Source organism: Kogia breviceps, chromosome 8, assembly GCF_026419965.1.
Source record: "Kogia breviceps isolate mKogBre1 chromosome 8, mKogBre1 haplotype 1, whole genome shotgun sequence".
In the NCBI taxonomy this organism is placed as follows: domain Eukaryota; kingdom Metazoa; phylum Chordata; class Mammalia; order Artiodactyla; family Physeteridae; genus Kogia; species Kogia breviceps.
Window position 1 is genome coordinate 68,491,588 of NC_081317.1, and position 17,184 is coordinate 68,508,771.

Genomic DNA, 17,184 nt, shown 5'->3' on the forward strand with positions numbered 1-17,184 from the left:
CAAATCTTGTGGGTTGTCACAAAGGATTGTCAGTTCTCGGACTGTGAAGCTGCATCACTCTGAGCTCACACCTTTGTAATGGCTGCCAGGGCTAATGCAAGGTTTTAGTTCCATTATTTTCATATCTGCTTCTTTTTTTAAGCAGCCAGACACAGATGACTTTTAGCAAGTACAGAATTTATATTTAAGCAATGCATAATGAAAATCGACGGCTTTTTGTTGAGAAAAGCATGGTGTCAGGAAAATATCCCTGCCATACTCTTTCCTCCTGTCACGGTGGTGGAAATTTTACATTTGAAAGTGAAAAGGCTTAGATATAATTTTTTAATCCCATCTTTCCTGCCCACTTGCATCTCTTCCAAAGCTTGTCAGGGCCAGATCTGGAAAAGTAAGAGCCATTAAAAATTTGGCATCTTGCACTCTGTTTTTTGGAGTAAATTCAGTGTGGGCCAATTTATGGTAAATTATTCTCTTCGTGTGTGAATTTCCTTTTCTCTCTTGGCAAATTCATGCTTGCCTCTATACCCCTGCACACAGATCTTAAATATACACATTTATTACAGAATCTGTGTAGGATATGTGTGCAAGTGTTAGTGTGTGCCTATGGCTATACCCACAAGTACATATGCACATATTTGCACCTGTGTGCCTATATGATAACAAATTGACTTAAACAGTTTGTCTTGGAAGTTTGTGTTGCTGTATGTATGTTAGCATACATTCTGTTGCAACCCACAAACAGTTTCTCAGTCAAGATATGACAGAATTCAGCAATCATTTTGGGAAACACCATAGTAAATAAATATATTGCTTAGCTCTGTTAAACCAAGCATGCCAATTCTTAATAAAACTGAAGGCAAGCAGTGGCATTTCTCCTCTTTGCAGTCAAAGACAACTACAGGGGACCCAGCCCACTGCCAATAGGAAAGGCAGAGCCAAGGCCTTGCTACAGCCCCTTGTACTCTGAATACAGAAAGCTCTGGATTTAGGCATGGTTATAACCTGGGATTATATGGGGTTGTAACGGCTGCCTCCCATTCAGAGAGCTTGGCTGTAGGATGGTAGGCAGAGGCATGGCATGGGAAATTGATTGACCTGCTCTTTGGAGATATTTGACTCAGGCAATTCAGGGCAAGGTCCCAAAGATCTTTTTTCTTTACATGAGGCTCTTTCCTGGCATATTTGAGAGCATATTAGCTCAGCTTAGGGCAATTTACAACAGTTTCTTTTCCTTTATGTATGAAGAAGGCACACATTTATGTGCCTTAAATTACTGCTAATAACACGTTCCCAATGGGTCTGTGTATGTTTAGCTCAAGTTGGTGTGGTAGGAAGACCGCTCACTCCCTTCACCAGCATTGCTACAGATTTCTCAGAACATCAGTAAAGAAGTTAATGCATTGCATCTACAAAAAAATACAACCATATGTTGTTATTAGTATTGTTTCCCCATGTGATTAGATATTAAAATAATTATATGTTTTACAGTAATTCTATAGAACATTAAAATACAGCAAAACCCATAAAGCATTTTATACATTTTGCGATGTTGACCATTTGATGTCATCAAGAATGCTAACTGGCCCTACCTAATTAAAAGGCCTTAATGAGCTTACTACACAAGGAAGTCTAGGAAATCAATATGCTTTTTATACAAAGAGTTCATTCTCTCCATTTCATTTCGCATTGATTTAGCAAGTAATCTGTGGTCACTTTGAGTATATGCCAAGCACTGTACCCAGTGCTGGCAATATAAAGATTAATAAGACTCAGTCCCTTATCCTCATAAAGCTCACAGCCTAGTAGGGGAGACAAACAATCCAATTAGTGTATCTGCAGGCATTACCAAGGGAGTGGGCAAGGCTTGGTGTGTGTGTGTGTAGGGAGTGATCCATTGTGCCTTGGTGAAAGCATAAAGGAAGGCATCACAGAGGAGGTGACACCAAGCTAAAGGTTCAGTACGATGTCACCAGGCACAGGGATTAGCACAAGCGGAGGCAGAGGCAAAGCAGGGCATGCTGCTTAATTAGGGAACCACAGCTGGACTGACCTGGAGTCCAGTGGAAAGGGTGGGAAGAGAGAGGGGAGGGGACAGGTCTGACCACGTACATGCCAAGACCTTCTTTGACCCGTAGCCTCTCTCTCTCTCCTTCTCTGTTTCTGTTTTTCGACTTCTCCTTTGCTTTTGCTTACTTAGTTCTCTTTTACTTCATCTATCCCTATCTGTCTTCTGAAATTTGAGAGACCTTTAAGAGAAACTAGAGTTTTAGAAAATGTTTCTGCCATATTTTTAAAATGCAAAAAATAATGCCTGAAATCCAAAAGATGATTCCTCCAATATCTCTGTTTTCCTCACCTTTAGTGTATAGAAAATAATTTGAGGGTGTTGGAGCAGGCTAGGTCAGATTCAAAATTTGTTCTAAGTATATGTCTATCTCCTGGAATGTACTGTGAAAGCAGAAAAGGTAGGATGGAGCCTGGTGGTTCTTTTGTATCATCCACACAGCCTATAAAGTGCTGAATGTACAAGAAACTCAGTATTCCCTGGTCCATGGGTATATAGACTGATACTTTAAAAATTGGAAAAATTGTTTTCTTTAATATAGAGTAGCAAAATACATGAAAGTTGCTTTTACATGTAGACTTTATATATACTTAATAGAAGTACTGTGCTTTTGTAGATCCATGTATATGGAATTGTATATGACTATGTGGTGGTCAGAAACACAGATACATAGAAAATTAAATAGTTTGATTTCTTTTAGGTATATTTATTCAGGGCCAATGACATAGCCTTAAATATATTTGCTCTACTGGCATGTAATCAAAGTGCATTTATTGAGGTCTGACTGTGGACCTCTGAAGGAAACATGCTCTATTGGATATGTATTTGCAGACTGCATGAAATCAATGCTAATAAACAACAACAAAATTGAGGCAACTTATCGTTATGTTTAAACAACCCCCAAACAACCAGTTTTCCATTATTTACCCACTCACGGAATAATTATTTGCTTGACATTGTAGTTTTCTGGCATTGTATTGACACAACATGAATAATATATGATACTTTATATTTGTTGAATAACCAGAGACAGCCATATGATATGTTTTAAATATCAGTGTTGCACTGTGGAGTATTCTTTTTCCAGTTGTGAATATAATGCCCATGATGAGGTTCCATTTATCCCCAGCTCCTTTCAATTTTTATAAACCAGACACTTGATAATTTCCATAAAAATTTAATATGGTTCAAATGTTGGCCCCAAAATAACAATATTTCTCTCTACATTGTCATGTAGCTTCTCCAAAACATTTTTTCCATTTTCCTTTTTTATGTTACACCCTTATTTATTTTGCCACCTCATTTAGAGTGTCCTTTTAAAGATCAGCTGCTGCCCATGACCCAAAATGTTAAAAAACAACAAATTGCCTTAAACCAATAAGAAACACACACATACTGCTCATTTAGGTAACCTTTGTTTTATACAGATTTCTTAATCAAAAACAAGAAGCACAACAAGCCAAGAAGTTGCATTTATGAGCTAGTTAATAGATTCATTTTGTACACTAGAATAAGAAGGAGAAACATAGTAACTGGGATCTCTTTATTACAATTTAGGAAAACATTACAGAAAGGGTTTTATATTAATTCTACAAAATTTTAATAGTTCCAGAAAATCTGGCTAAATGAGTACAGTAGGCCACTTGAGAATGCCAGATGAGTGGCATGCACTGAAGTGGTTGACTCATTGAGGCCAAAGTGTCAGAGTCTCTTCCCCACTCTGGCTGCCCCAGCCTAGCCAAGGGACCAGGAAACTTTGAAGGCTGTCCTAGGAAATGCAAGTACAAATCTATTTAGGTATTTGGAATCTTTGGAAAATCACTTGGGAGTGCACTGATTTCCTTGAAGTAAAGAGAAATATTCAAATTAACCAGGGCTACCCTACCACAATTTTAAATAATTTTCCAGTAAGGCCACTGCTTCTCTTGGTAGAACTTTGAAATATTTTAAAATCAGATATTACCTTTAACAACCAAAAGGAAACATAGAAACTCGTTTTCTGTGGGTACCTTCTTCCGTTATGAATGAGAAGGTGATTAGACTGAAAACATGAGTAAAATCACAAAGTGAGAAACTGCAGAGACATCTTCTCCATCCTCATTACAGAATTAATAGTCTGAATGAAGCATGGAGAGGAAGGAACTCCATATTATTCAGTGTAATAAATTAATGAACTAGATACTTTTTAAAAGCCTCAAAACATTTGAATTATTTTCTTTTTCTCCCTTTATGTAATACTTTATACAAACTGATGTGGTAAATATTAAGATTTGCTGGAGCGTCCAGTCCTAATAAGAATGCACTGGGAACAGAAACCACAGGGTGGCACGAGGCAAGCCGTATGTCCAAATGCAAATGAGACTGAAGGAGAAACAGGATCAGATTGTCCCAATGTGCTTCTGCAGTCTTTCTGTTTTGATTTCTTGTCCTTTTTTTTTTCCTGACTTTTCTGCTTTTCTTCTCCCAGACAACACTTTCTATTCTCTTCCCAACCTAAGTTTAACAATTAGACTTTACTCTTCTGTACTTTTAAGGGCAAAGCAGCAATAGTTTCGTTCATCAAAAGTAAGCCCTTTACTTTTTTATTCTTGCTCTAGTTCTTTTTTTATTTTATCTCTTTTTTTTTTTTCTTTAAATCCCATCAAACTGTTCATTTTCAACCTGAGGGTGGTTTCATGATCCCTAGAACCTTACTTCTCAAAATGGAATCTTTGAACATTCAACATTTAGAAGTATGACCTAGGAGATGGTTAGAAATGCAGAATCTCAGGCCCTACTCCACACCTACTGAATCAAAATCTGTATTTTAATAAGATGCCCAAGTGACTTATGAGCACATAAAGATGGGAAGCACTGTCCTGGAAGGAAACTTATAAATCTCAGCTGAACACATGAGTCAGATTTCTCACCTCTTCTCAGATGTGTGGGGTGGCTTTGGGCCCTCAGCCGTGCCTTTGGCCCCCTCTTTCTGAGTCACAGAAGAAGCCATCTTTCATTTATACCTTTTGCAGGTATGTCCATGATTTGAGTGGACTTGAACTCTTGGGCTTACTGTGGAAGTCATCTTGACTATATCCACAGTGTTATAAATATTTGCTGACCTTTCCACCAATGCCTTTCATCTCTGTTGTCTTTGGAGTGTACCTGGAAGATGTAAACGAGCATATAATTCATCAGTCAGTCCTCAGCGCTGCACAGCGTGACGCAGTATCAGCTGTCACTAATGGGATTAATTGGTCTTGACTGATGAAATTGTAAAAGCTTATTCTTCCAAGGGTCATAAACACTGAGCCTTAATTGAAATCAAATGTATATTTTTAAAAAGCATGTCCAGCATCATAGACTCCTTTCTGTTTTGGTTTTGTTGACACTAGTGATGGTATAGAAACCTGATCGGGAAAGGTTTGCTGTTATTACTGCTTTGAATAGGAACTTGTGCTTCTCAACACTCTAAATTGCTGATTAGGGGAAGGAGTAATATTCTACTTGATTACTGGTTACACATATGGAATAAATCCTATTTTAATGGTGTCTAATGAGTCTTTCATTTTCAAAACCTTACACAAAAGCCTCTAATAGAAAGGGAAAGTAATATTTCAAAGGTCATCTTAATGCCACTTAATGTCAACAATCTGTAATCAAGCCTATATATATATATATATAGAGAGAGAGAGAGATGGTGATTACAGACCAGTTGTGATCCTTTAAATATGAAATAAACTCCTAAATTAACAAAGTGGTGCAAGCTAAGGGTCTCTGGATTTGAGGTAACATACTTTTTAATTAAGGTTTGTTACTTGAAAACAGCCTCAGAGTTAAAGAGATTTTTCTCAGAGTGAGGCTTCATACAATGCAGTATTTTTTCAAAACCCCATGAGATTTTAAATTCTGTTGCTTACAGTTTCATGCATTGTTCTTACATGTGTCTGTAAAGCCACTGAAATGTGCGATTGGAAAATGATGACTGCCCTTCAGTGCTTTTTCTCAACGGTGAAATGTAGTAGGCACTAGAAACATGGGATGTTTTGTTGGTCAGGAGGCCACTGAGGGAACTGTTAGGCATACCTGTTTCAGAACTAGACATCTGCTTGGCAACAGATTAAATAATCAGGAGTTTAAAGAATCTCTAGTATGACACTGGCATTCTGGAATTTTGTCTCATTTGCAGTGCAAATGGAGATAACCCTGCTTTATCCTGGGATGGAGATGTCTCCTTTCAGTCCAGGGCTGCTGCAAGCCCATATGACTCTTGTCCAAATTAGAAATGAGTGAATTCTGCAAGACACTTTACTTCTGTCAGGAGATTTTCTTAAGAACATCAACAGTGATTACAATATGAATGGCATTCCAAACTCACACTGTAGCATCCGAATCTCCTGGAGGGCCCCTTAACACTCAGACATCTGGGCCCTGCACCCCCAGGTTTCTGTTCTGTAAGTCTGGGGTTGGCCCAGAGAATTTGTGTTTCTGACAAATTCCCAAGGGTATGCCGATGCTGCTGGTTCACACACCGTGTCTTTGAGAGTCACTGCTCAAGATTCACCAGTGTGGGACCTGTCCAGCCATGTGCATTGATCTTGCTTCCATCTTCCCATGAGTAAAATCTGAGTTCATCTTGTTCCTCTCATTGCTTAACACATAGTGCCATGCTCATAGGGCTTACTCAGTATTGGTCAGGGGAAAAAAAAGAATGCTATTTAGATAAAATTACTAATGGGTACCAGACCCATTTCCCACCACCACTCCCTCCCGTATTACCATTCTGCATTTGTCTCTCTTTTTGTTCCACTTTTCCTCCTTCTGCTTACCCCCCTTGGACTCTGAAAGTTTGTTTATTTGTTGTTTTTCTCTCGTCTTCCTGTATATGGCTTGTGTTTGAACCACGGGCAACTTCAGGCCTGATGACCCAGCTGTGTGTCACTGGGCCTTAGGTTCCTGGCTCTACAGGCAGTCCAGGAAGGGGGTGACCAGGGACTAAGATATTGGTCAATTTTTGTGTAGAGGTTGGTTCGTGGCAATGACACAGGCAGTCAGGTGACAATTTGGACCTTAGATCTCAGGATAGACTTTGCACTTCAGGAATCTTGATGAGAAAGTATGTGGTCAAATTCGAGGAAACGCTCCTTCTATGATTCTGGTTTACCTTTATGTTTAGATGTTCCTTTACAAGATGAGACTCATTTTGAAAGATTTTGAAAACATGAAAAAATATAAGTAGAAAACAAAGCATCCATTTACTCAAACACCCCAAACATCCAGTTTAGCTGTATTTTGTAACACTCTTGTGTAGTTCTACCTAAATGTTAGTTTATTTTTAATGCATTGGCATTTAATTGAACTTATAAATCTTGGGGTAAAATTGCCTGAGGGAGAGGAAATTCTTGTGTTGAATTACAGGTTTATTCCCATAATGAATGATAATGATTCATTATGAAATCATTTGCTTTCAAGTTTCATCCAGACACCTTTAGAGAAATGAACAGCACCTAATTTCTCTTCTTGCAGAATTGTTAGTGTGGCATGTTCAATCAGTTGTGATTCTCTGCATGCTCCTGTGATGGGTTGGGTGTTAGGCGCGTCCCCATGGAGCCAGTTGTCAGTTCTTCGGTGCTGGAATTTATTGGTTTGGCGTTCATGGTTTCTTCCCAGTGAATTTCTTCAACAAGAGTGAGTGGGTGATGTTTATTATGAGCCCCTGAATACATGGGGTTGCCTTGTTCTTGCCTTTATTCATACAACTCAGTGTGGTCAAATCCCTTCACTCTTAATCTTTTCTCCTGAAAATTGTATAATGCTAGTACAAGTACTACAAATACTTTTGTCTTCTGGCCTTTCTTGTTACGGAGGAAACATCTGAGATCAGTTGGATTTTCATGATTTTACTGATAATCTTTTTGTTGTCATTTTCAGTCTGGGTGCTCATATTTTCCTCCATCTTTGCTGTTTTTAAAAAATGGTCAGGATGTTCTGAGCTATAGTTTACTTTTCACTGATTTGCTTGGAATGAAGCAAGCTCTTTGGTCTTTGAGCATTACTTCTGTTAACAATAATACTAGCAATTAGCTGAGTTCAACTGGACATTTACATGGACATTTAACTGGAGAGACCTTAGAAATGCTAATCTACGTTCAGTTTACATCTGATGAAGTGGGCAGTTGGAATTAGTTCTAGGACATGTTTGGGATCCCCTCTAATCACTCTGTGGTAGATCCAGGGGCCTTATCTGCCTGGTGCTCACAGAAACCTCATTAATCTATTCTAAAGCGGTTCTCTACTCCCATGTTGGTGCTGAGACAATGCAGCCTTCTCTCTGACCAAGAGCTAGGGTGACTATAGAATGGAGTGGGTGTTGGGGCCTACTCAGGTCTGCACCCCTGGAGCTGGCCCCAGAATGGTGCCCACCCTACAAAACAGCGTTGCTAGGAACTAGGCTACAGGCTTGATGTGTCCAAAACCACAAGCTCATTTTTTTTTTTTTTTTTTTTTTTTTTTTTTTTTTTTTGGTATGCGGGCCTCACTGTTGCGGCCTCTCCCGTCACGGAGCACAGGCCCCGGACGCGCAGGCCCAGCGGCCATGGCTCACGGGCCCAGCCGCTCCGCGGCATGCGGGATCCTCCCAGACCGGGGCACGAACCCGCGTCCCCTGCATCGGCAGGCGGACTCTCAACCACTGCACCACCAGGGAAGCCCCACAAGCTCATTTTAGATCTAAGTGTGGTCTGCCAGGTGATTCTAAGACAAACGAACTGAGCTCCAGAAGTTTGCACTGAGTTATCATTCAGCGTGAGCCTTAAAAACAGAGGTTTGGTTGGCAGAGGCCTCTCAGCCATGAATTGGGGGTTATCTTTGAGCGCCTTTATTCTCAGATTTGAGACCCACTTGAAAACCTGAAGAAATAAACCACTTAATTCCCCTCTCCCTCTAGCGATATAACATTATATGTCTTTCCCTCTTTGTCAGTAATCATCTTCTGTTCACGCTAAATTTATTTTTATGTGAAATAGAAATCAGGAAAACACCAAAATTATTTTAAGCAAAATATCAAAATTGAAATAAACCAACATATGTCTGTGAAACATGTATAACTCTCAATCAAAAATAAGTGCAACTTTCAGAAATTTCTTAAAATACTCCAGCATGCAGAATCTGGACAACTTAAATGGATGGAGTTGTGACATGTTTGATTATTATTCCTCCTTAGTTCATCCTTTACTTAAAGGTGAAAATTCAAATAACCAAAACCTGGCCAGCTCTGGGTCATCCTTTCATGGACAATGTACTCATCTGTTGTAATAAGTAAGAGAACCAAGGAATTTTATAGCATTTCTTGTAGTAAGCTTAAGTTATACCTGCTAATTTTTAATGAAAACCATTTTCAATTTACCCTTCTGTACTTCTGTTCTCCCCACCAGCCTCACATTCCTCTCTAAAGAGTGAGGTTTCTTAATTACAGTAAACATATTATGTTTTGTTCTGATAGTTTTGGGTTTTTTTTTTTTTTTTTTTTGGCCATGCCCCGCGGCATGTGGGATCTTGGTTCCCCGACTAGGGATCAAACCCGCACCCGTTGCATTGGAAGCACAGAGGCTTAACCACTGGACCACCAGGGAAGTCCCTGATAGTTTTTAATTGCAGTTTTCCTTGCATTGGGAACTCTAATGGCATTAAAATTGTCAAAAGGACATAATATTCTGGGGCTTAGCATCAAAGAGATAGTTAAAGGATAAATGCCCATCTCACATTTATGCTTCATGTATAGGCTTTCTCTAACACATTTTCTATTAGATTGTCACTTCAAGGATTGAAATCACTTTGACCCTCTAATAGTAGCTGATATTTTGCCCACAGAAGACAGTAAGTAAATATTACCATCAATAAATATTATTGACAAACCAATGAAACATTTCTTGAGATCTTCAACTTTTTATTTTCAACTCTTCTATTTAAGAACCAGGTAACAAAATTTCTTAAAAAAAATAGAAATAAATAAAACTATAACTTTATTTGGAATATGATTTAGCACTAAATAAATTGTCTTCCAGTTCCTTTTTAAAAGCATGTTAAAAACTTTATCTCATTAGGCTTGGCATCACCCTATATATTAACAGGGTCACTCTTAGGAGTTGAAAACCACTTAAGATAGAGTTAAGAAAGTTTATGATCTTAATGATTCAGCAGACACATGTCCTTTTCATCTCTCACTCTTGGATATTCTATTTACTTTTTTTTCTCATACGTCACTCTTTTCTTGTTAGTTTATTAGTTGTAAAAAGTTTCTTCCTTCCTGATTCTTTCAATTTAGACCAATTTGGAAATGGAACAGTGTGTTAATTTTTTAACAAACCTTTAAGGCACGCGTTACTGTATTTTTATTAACTGAGCCAGATGGCTCACAGCAAATTTTCTCTGACATAAGTAATCACAAAAATCAGTTTGGGACCCAAATCTGGTATGGAAAGTGGCATGTATATTCAGTGGAAAAATGCAGTTCACATAAACATACGGATCTTTTTAGAAGTAATATTGTTACTGTTTGGATTTCATTTTATTTTTTTGTTTTAGGCTAAGTACAAACTAAGAACATTTATTTTTCCTGTCCCCCAACCCCAAACATTCAAGGTCCTTCTCAACAACCAAACATTGTTTTCTTTTTCGCAGTTTGAAGGTTGCAAGAAGGCCTTCTCAAGGCTCGAAAATCTCAAGATTCATTTGCGGAGCCACACAGGCGAGAAGCCGTATTTGTGCCAGCATCCGGGCTGTCAGAAGGCGTTCAGTAACTCCAGTGACCGCGCCAAGCACCAGAGGACACATCTGGACACTGTAAGAACGGCAGGAGCTTTCCAGCTTCCAGCCCCAAGCCCCGGTGTGCGGAAGTGCCCGTTTGACAGTGGGACGGTGAAGGTGTTTGCTTTATGACCTGCAGGTTATAGGGGGAGTGCCAAGGGCAGCAGTGAAACCTGGTAAAGAGCCAGAAGGGGCCCTGTTTGGTTCTTTCTTTTCCATTTTTCTGTAGTCACAAGTTATCCTAAATATTACAGCTGCCTGGGACAAAGGGGGTTCCTTGGTTTCCTCTGTATACAAAGCAAAGGCACTTTAGGGGCTGTCGTATAGTAGATTTTAGTACAGAGAATGACTCCTAGAGATTGGACATTGAAGTAAGTGTTCAAATATCAAGATATATTAAGATAAATAAGATATGCTGGGCTTCCCTGGTGGCGCAGTGGTTGAGAATCCGCCTGCTGATGCAGGGGACACGGGTTCGTGCCCTGGTCCAGGAAGATCCCACATGCTGCCGAGCGGCTGGGCCCGTGAGTCATGGCCGCTGAGCCTGCGTGTCTGGAGCCTGTGCTCTACGACAGGAGAGGCCACAACAGTGAGAGGCCCGCATACCGCAAGAAAAATAAAAGAAAAAAAAAAAGATATGCTATTGTTAGAAATAGGAAGTACTTTTTTTCTTATCCTGGTTCTTTTCTTCTTGACATAAGAACTTTGAGACTGGCATGATTTTTGAAAGTGAATCTAGCCTTTTGCTTTAGAAACCACCTGGTATTTTCACCTTCGAGTGATCTAAAAAGAATCAGCAAATCTTTTAGAATCAGCAAATCTTTCCCAAGGGTTCGGTTTCATCACGTTTCCTATGTGTTAACAGCCACATATCCATCGACATAAACCTTAACTCTCTTAGTGCTGAAACATTTTGTTCATTTGCTAATGCCCTTTCCTTGACTCTGTCTTTTATTTTCTAAATTATGTTGATCGTCGTCCTTTGCATTTCTCAGGTTTTGATGCCATTTTCTTTACATGAGGCTAGATAGATTATATGTAATTTTAGTTCACTTAACAAAGCCATCAGGATAAATGTATTATACACATCACAGATCTCTTATCCCACGTTCTTGCAAGTAATGTATTCATGACAGTACTTTTTCAGTGTTAACATTCTGATGTCTATTATTAAACTACACCAGAATTTGAATTTTTAAGATACTGTTATTTCTACACACCTTCTCATACATATTTAAGATTCTTCTGATGTTATAGCTGACATATTTATTAAATTTTATATTAGTCTCTATTAGTCATATTGATAGAAGTCATTTTAGCTATATGTCACATAACCTTTCTAAACAGAATTACCTCCTGATATATATATATAAATGTGATGGTTTGCCTAGTAAATAAATACCTGAAATATAATTAGAGTAATATGGGTGTAAGATGGACCCTTTCTGCTATAGCTGAATTGAATTCAGTGATTTTAGGACCAAAAGAATGGAATATTAAATGAATAAATTTGGTGAATAGCAGTATTTTTTAAAGGTAGAAGTAGGAAAAAAAAGAATGAATTATGTTAAAATGCCCTATTTTATATGTCTAAAATGGTCTTGGTAGAATCTAATAAATTTTCCAATTTGTCATTAAACTTTATCATGGAAGAATGAACATTCATGAGACAAGATTGTCTTGAGAAATTGCTTCTTCTCTAGCTAGTTATCTGTAGTTTGAAAGAACTATTGTAAGGCTAAGTGTTATGGCTCTACAATACCCTTCTTTGCTTGGAGCTAATTTTAGCTAATCAAACTAAGAGCATTTTCTAAAATCATTTTGAATTAAAAAATATATATCCCTTTTAAAAACTTTTGAGGAAAGCTACCTAAGATAATAATTTCACGATTAAGTTCAATGCAGTAGCTTTTAAAACTTAGCTGTTTTTATTTTTTTTAATTATTTCTCTATTAAATCTTTTAAAACCATCATTTTTCTTTTGAAGTCCAAACTACCTTCTGTTTAAATTTTTATTGCATTTAACAAATTGGTAAGTTCTTTTAAAATCTTTTACAATTTTAAGAAATTAAACATTTATTTAAAGAAGGAAAGTGTAGTTGCTTGTAGAATTTATTATTTAAATTTAGGTCCCCATTCCCTTTCATTAAGTACTCCTTATGCTAATACTGTCAGAATTTTGGATAAAATATTTCTTCAGTTAAATGGATTCTTTACTTATAGGAAAATGATTTCCCCATAAAAATTACTGAGTTCATAATTCTAACCCTGAAAAGTGTTATTAATTCATTTCTCTATTAGCATCTTAATGTCTCAACAGGGGAAATAGTTTTACAGTACAAATGGAAAATAATGAAGAATATAGTTTGATGAAGTGTAACATGCCATTTAAAGCTCAGGTAATCTGAGTTAAAATGACCAGCGTACCAATACCACTTAGACCATCCCCTGATGTTGCTCTTTTGACATACTGATCCCAGGTGGCTGATAGCAAGGGAGAGAGTGATATCTCAAAATCAAATACAAAATGACATTACCCATTTCTTATCTTTCTAACCCAAGTAATGGTGACTATTGTGATAATTATGGCATCGATTTATATAACACGTCAATATTCCCAAAGATTTTTACATGCAACATCTCTAATGCTCAAAACATGAGCTTAGGGGCTTCCCTGTTGGTGCAGTGGTTGAGAGTCCGCCTGCTGATGCAGGGGACATGGGTTCGTGCCCCGGTCCGGGAAGATCCCACATAACGTGGAGCGGCTGGGCCTGCGAGCCATGGCCACTGAGCCTGCGCGTCCAGAGCCTGTGCTCCGCAATGGGAGAGCCCACAACAGTGAGAGGCCCGCATAACGCCCCCCCCCAAAAAACATGAGCTTATGTGGTCACAGCATGACTGCCAATAAAGATGTTGGCTAATTGCCCCCATAACACCAGGGCAGGACAGGGAAGACTAGGGCAAGAAAGCTGTGTGAACCCAGAAAGGATTCCCAGGTTAAAGGGAACCTTTGTTTACCCAATGGAAACTTCCTTGGCAAGTGACTTCAGCCCATAATTGGCTCATCATTTTGCAGAAACTGTGACATATTGAGAGGCTGGTTCATCCACTGTTCATTGTTAGATCCCTGATATGTAACACAGTGTCCATCGTGTTACAGGAGCAAAAGAGCTGCTGGGTGATTTACTCATTCAATCAATCAGTCAGTCAATGAACAAAAACATCAGATAATCAAACTTAGAATTCAAATTGGGAGTATCAAACTAAATTATATATTCATGTCTTTACCTTGTTCTTGGAATCAAAAATGGTAACAGTAGCAACAAAAAAAGTGAATCACATATATAGCTTCCTGCAGGGCAAATAATATAATCCACATATATGTTGGTCTACAAAATGACAAGCAAGTACATGAAAACAGGAACAAAATATAAACAGTAGGGAAAAACAACTGATTTTTTTTGGGGGGGTGTCAACAGAATAGCAGGTTTCTAAAGCAAGAATTCTATTGTAGAGACAGGGTTTTAATTCTCTTCCTTACAGTTTACCTCATGCAGGTATAGCTTTAATATGTCACCTGATGAGATACTAAGTAGATGAGTGACTGTTAATACATCTTATAAACACAGTAAACCTTGTGATTTTTTTCAGTTCTTAGGATAAGCAGGTTTTTATTTATTTTACAACTTAAAAGCCGTATTCCCAAACCTTTGGTTTGAATTTTGTTGTTACAATAGGAATAGTTGCTAAAATTTGAATCAGTGTGTAGTGCTCTCATTCATTAATTCATCATTCCTAATTAGCATCTACCAATCACCAGGGACACAAAAATAAAAAAGATTCTAGACTCTGCCTTAGGCTCCACACCTTACATCATCTCTCAGGCGCATGGGGGAATTGGAGTAGCCAAAACTTGTGTTCTCATCGTGCTCAGCCAAATGGCTTATTCACCTAACCCAGGCTTAACACCAGGACTCCTCTACTGCTAATAATATTAATGTTTCTCTGGCTGATTTTTCATGCGTCTGTTGTTTGAAACCTACTGTCTTTTACTCACTTTCCACTAATTTTCCCTTTTAATTTTCTCCTTCTCTCTTTCTGAATCAGGTTTCTTCTGAAACATTCCATCTTTTCTGGACTTTTCTACAGCTTCTTTATACCTGAACTCTTAAAGAGTATGTGTTTCCTAATTTCTGACAGTACCAAAGATTGTTTTCAGGGGAACATAACTGTAAGTATGACTGAAGATACTAATAATTTCCATATTAAAAAATGCCACAGGAGGTTTCATGGTAAGAGTGCATTCTGTAGCAGTCTCTTAAAAATCTTCAAAGATAAGCCATCTCTTTGTTTCTTGAAAGTTTACTCTTCTCTTAGCCTTGATGCAAACTTACTGGGCTTTCTAATTAAAATGCATTAAAATGCATAGCATTTCACATCAGTCAGTTGGTAACAGTTCATGCTCTGAAGTCGGTAGTCTTTGAGTAAACCTTCCCCAGTTACCTTTATGATTTAACCACAGCTGTTTTTTTTTTTCTCTCTTTCTTATTTAGAAACCTTATGCTTGTCAAATTCCAGGATGCAGCAAACGCTACACAGACCCAAGTTCCTTAAGAAAGCATGTGAAGGCACATTCTTCCAAAGATCAGCAAGCAAGGAAAAAGGTAATTTTAAAAGAGAATTTATCCAGCCAGGACAAGCATATTTAAATTCCTCTTGTAGTACTGGGCGCTTCTGCAGGGCATTGGTAATTCTCATACTTCTCAAGGTATAACACGTTTTAGACTCTGAGTAGAGAAGTCGTCCATGAAGTAGTAGCAAGGCTGTGATTTTCATAACTGATGTAACCAGATATGAATTTCTGGGGAGGGTGTGCATAATAGGAATTGGAGGAAATTAGTGAAAGTCACCTAAACTGGAAAGTAACAAAATTAACTCCAAATAGCTAAAGAAAATTGAATTGGGAAAAACAGCGCAACAAAAAGCCTCTCTGGAGGTAAGTGCTTTTTCATAAAATATCAATTTGCTAAAATAATTACGTCTGATGAAGCAGGTAGGGTAAGTATAGAGCATTCTTCCCTTTAAGCTTAGAAAAAACCACGTTCCTTAATAAGTATTACGTAAGAAAGTCTGAGAAAGGAATTGAACCTAAAATTACTTTGACATCAATGAGGACTTAGTGCATCTCTCAAAGTTCATAGAAATTATAGTATCTCTCAGATTTGGAAGAAATGTTAAAGATCAACCTGCCAACCCACCTGACTTTTTCTCCTGACCTCATAAAACCTCCAGCAAGTGATTGACCATGCTGTGCTTTAACACCTTGAAAAATGAGGAGCTTACTGCCTTTCAAGGATTTTCTAATAACTGAATTGCTAAAATTTTGGACCAAAAAGTATCTTCTGATCATGGCAGAAAATAAGTTGACCTGACCTTGGCTTTTTGAGTGTTTCATTTGTGTTCAGGTGGGTACCTGATTCATTCAAGGGCCCTTCATAACAAATTTAAGGGAAGTTTAAGACTCTGCTTATTTCAAGTGATTGAACCCCATGGTGTGATTAAACCCTATGGCCGTGGTTTTCAGATCACCATGGCTTCTAGTTAACTAGAATCTTTCATTCTTTTATGATTTATAGGGATTTAACTCTTTTATGTTGGGAAATCCTCTATAATCTTTTTGTTACTTGAGATTTTTTCTTCCTTGAGAGGTGTTAGCACAATGCCAGTTGAGGGCTCATATATGGAAACAATTTGACCCCGTTGCTGTGAGTTAGAAAAATGGCCAGTCAGAAGGATTTGATAGATATTCCTTTTTAAAAATAGATATTCTTAATGGCATACAAACCCACTCTTTTAAGTCAATTGTTAAAATTATTTTTTTCTCTATAAATATAGTTAAGTCTCTTTAATGGGAATCCCAATAAACTGATAACAGATGATCATTATCAAGAGATGATAATAGATGATCCTTCAACATGGATTGGATATGTTGCTGTATTTTAAAACAGCAAAGAAACGGCTAAGTGAATTAATAATATACATAAAGTTGTAAGGAGGATGCTTAATATTCTTAAAATAACACACCATTGTTGCATACTGTTAACTGTGTAGGAGGACCATTGTCTAATGGTTTTTGTCATTATCTGTGTATATCTTATAAAATTGAAGTAATAAGTTGTGTTTGTTAAAAATAAATAAATAAACCTTTCTTCCCCCTAAATCTGACCATTCTCCAAGTCCAAGTTGTCCCAAATGTATGAGGTTTTACTGTAATAGCCAATCTATTGTAAGATTGAAGAGCATCTTCACAGAGAATAACAACTGTCACGGGCACG

The 17,184-nt window shown here is 37.8% G+C and overlaps 1 protein-coding gene across 1 annotated transcript in view; it reads left to right on the plus strand.

The window, feature by feature from the left end:
- Nucleotides 1-17,184, plus strand: part of GLIS3 (GLIS family zinc finger 3) — a 539,325-nt gene that overhangs the window by 406,135 nt on the left and 116,006 nt on the right. Inside the window, exons 5-6 of the mRNA XM_067041595.1 lie at nucleotides 10,724-10,885; nucleotides 15,403-15,513. Of these exons, the coding sequence (XP_066897696.1) occupies nucleotides 10,724-10,885; nucleotides 15,403-15,513 (273 nt within the window). The remainder of the gene's footprint in view (nucleotides 1-10,723; nucleotides 10,886-15,402; nucleotides 15,514-17,184) is intronic.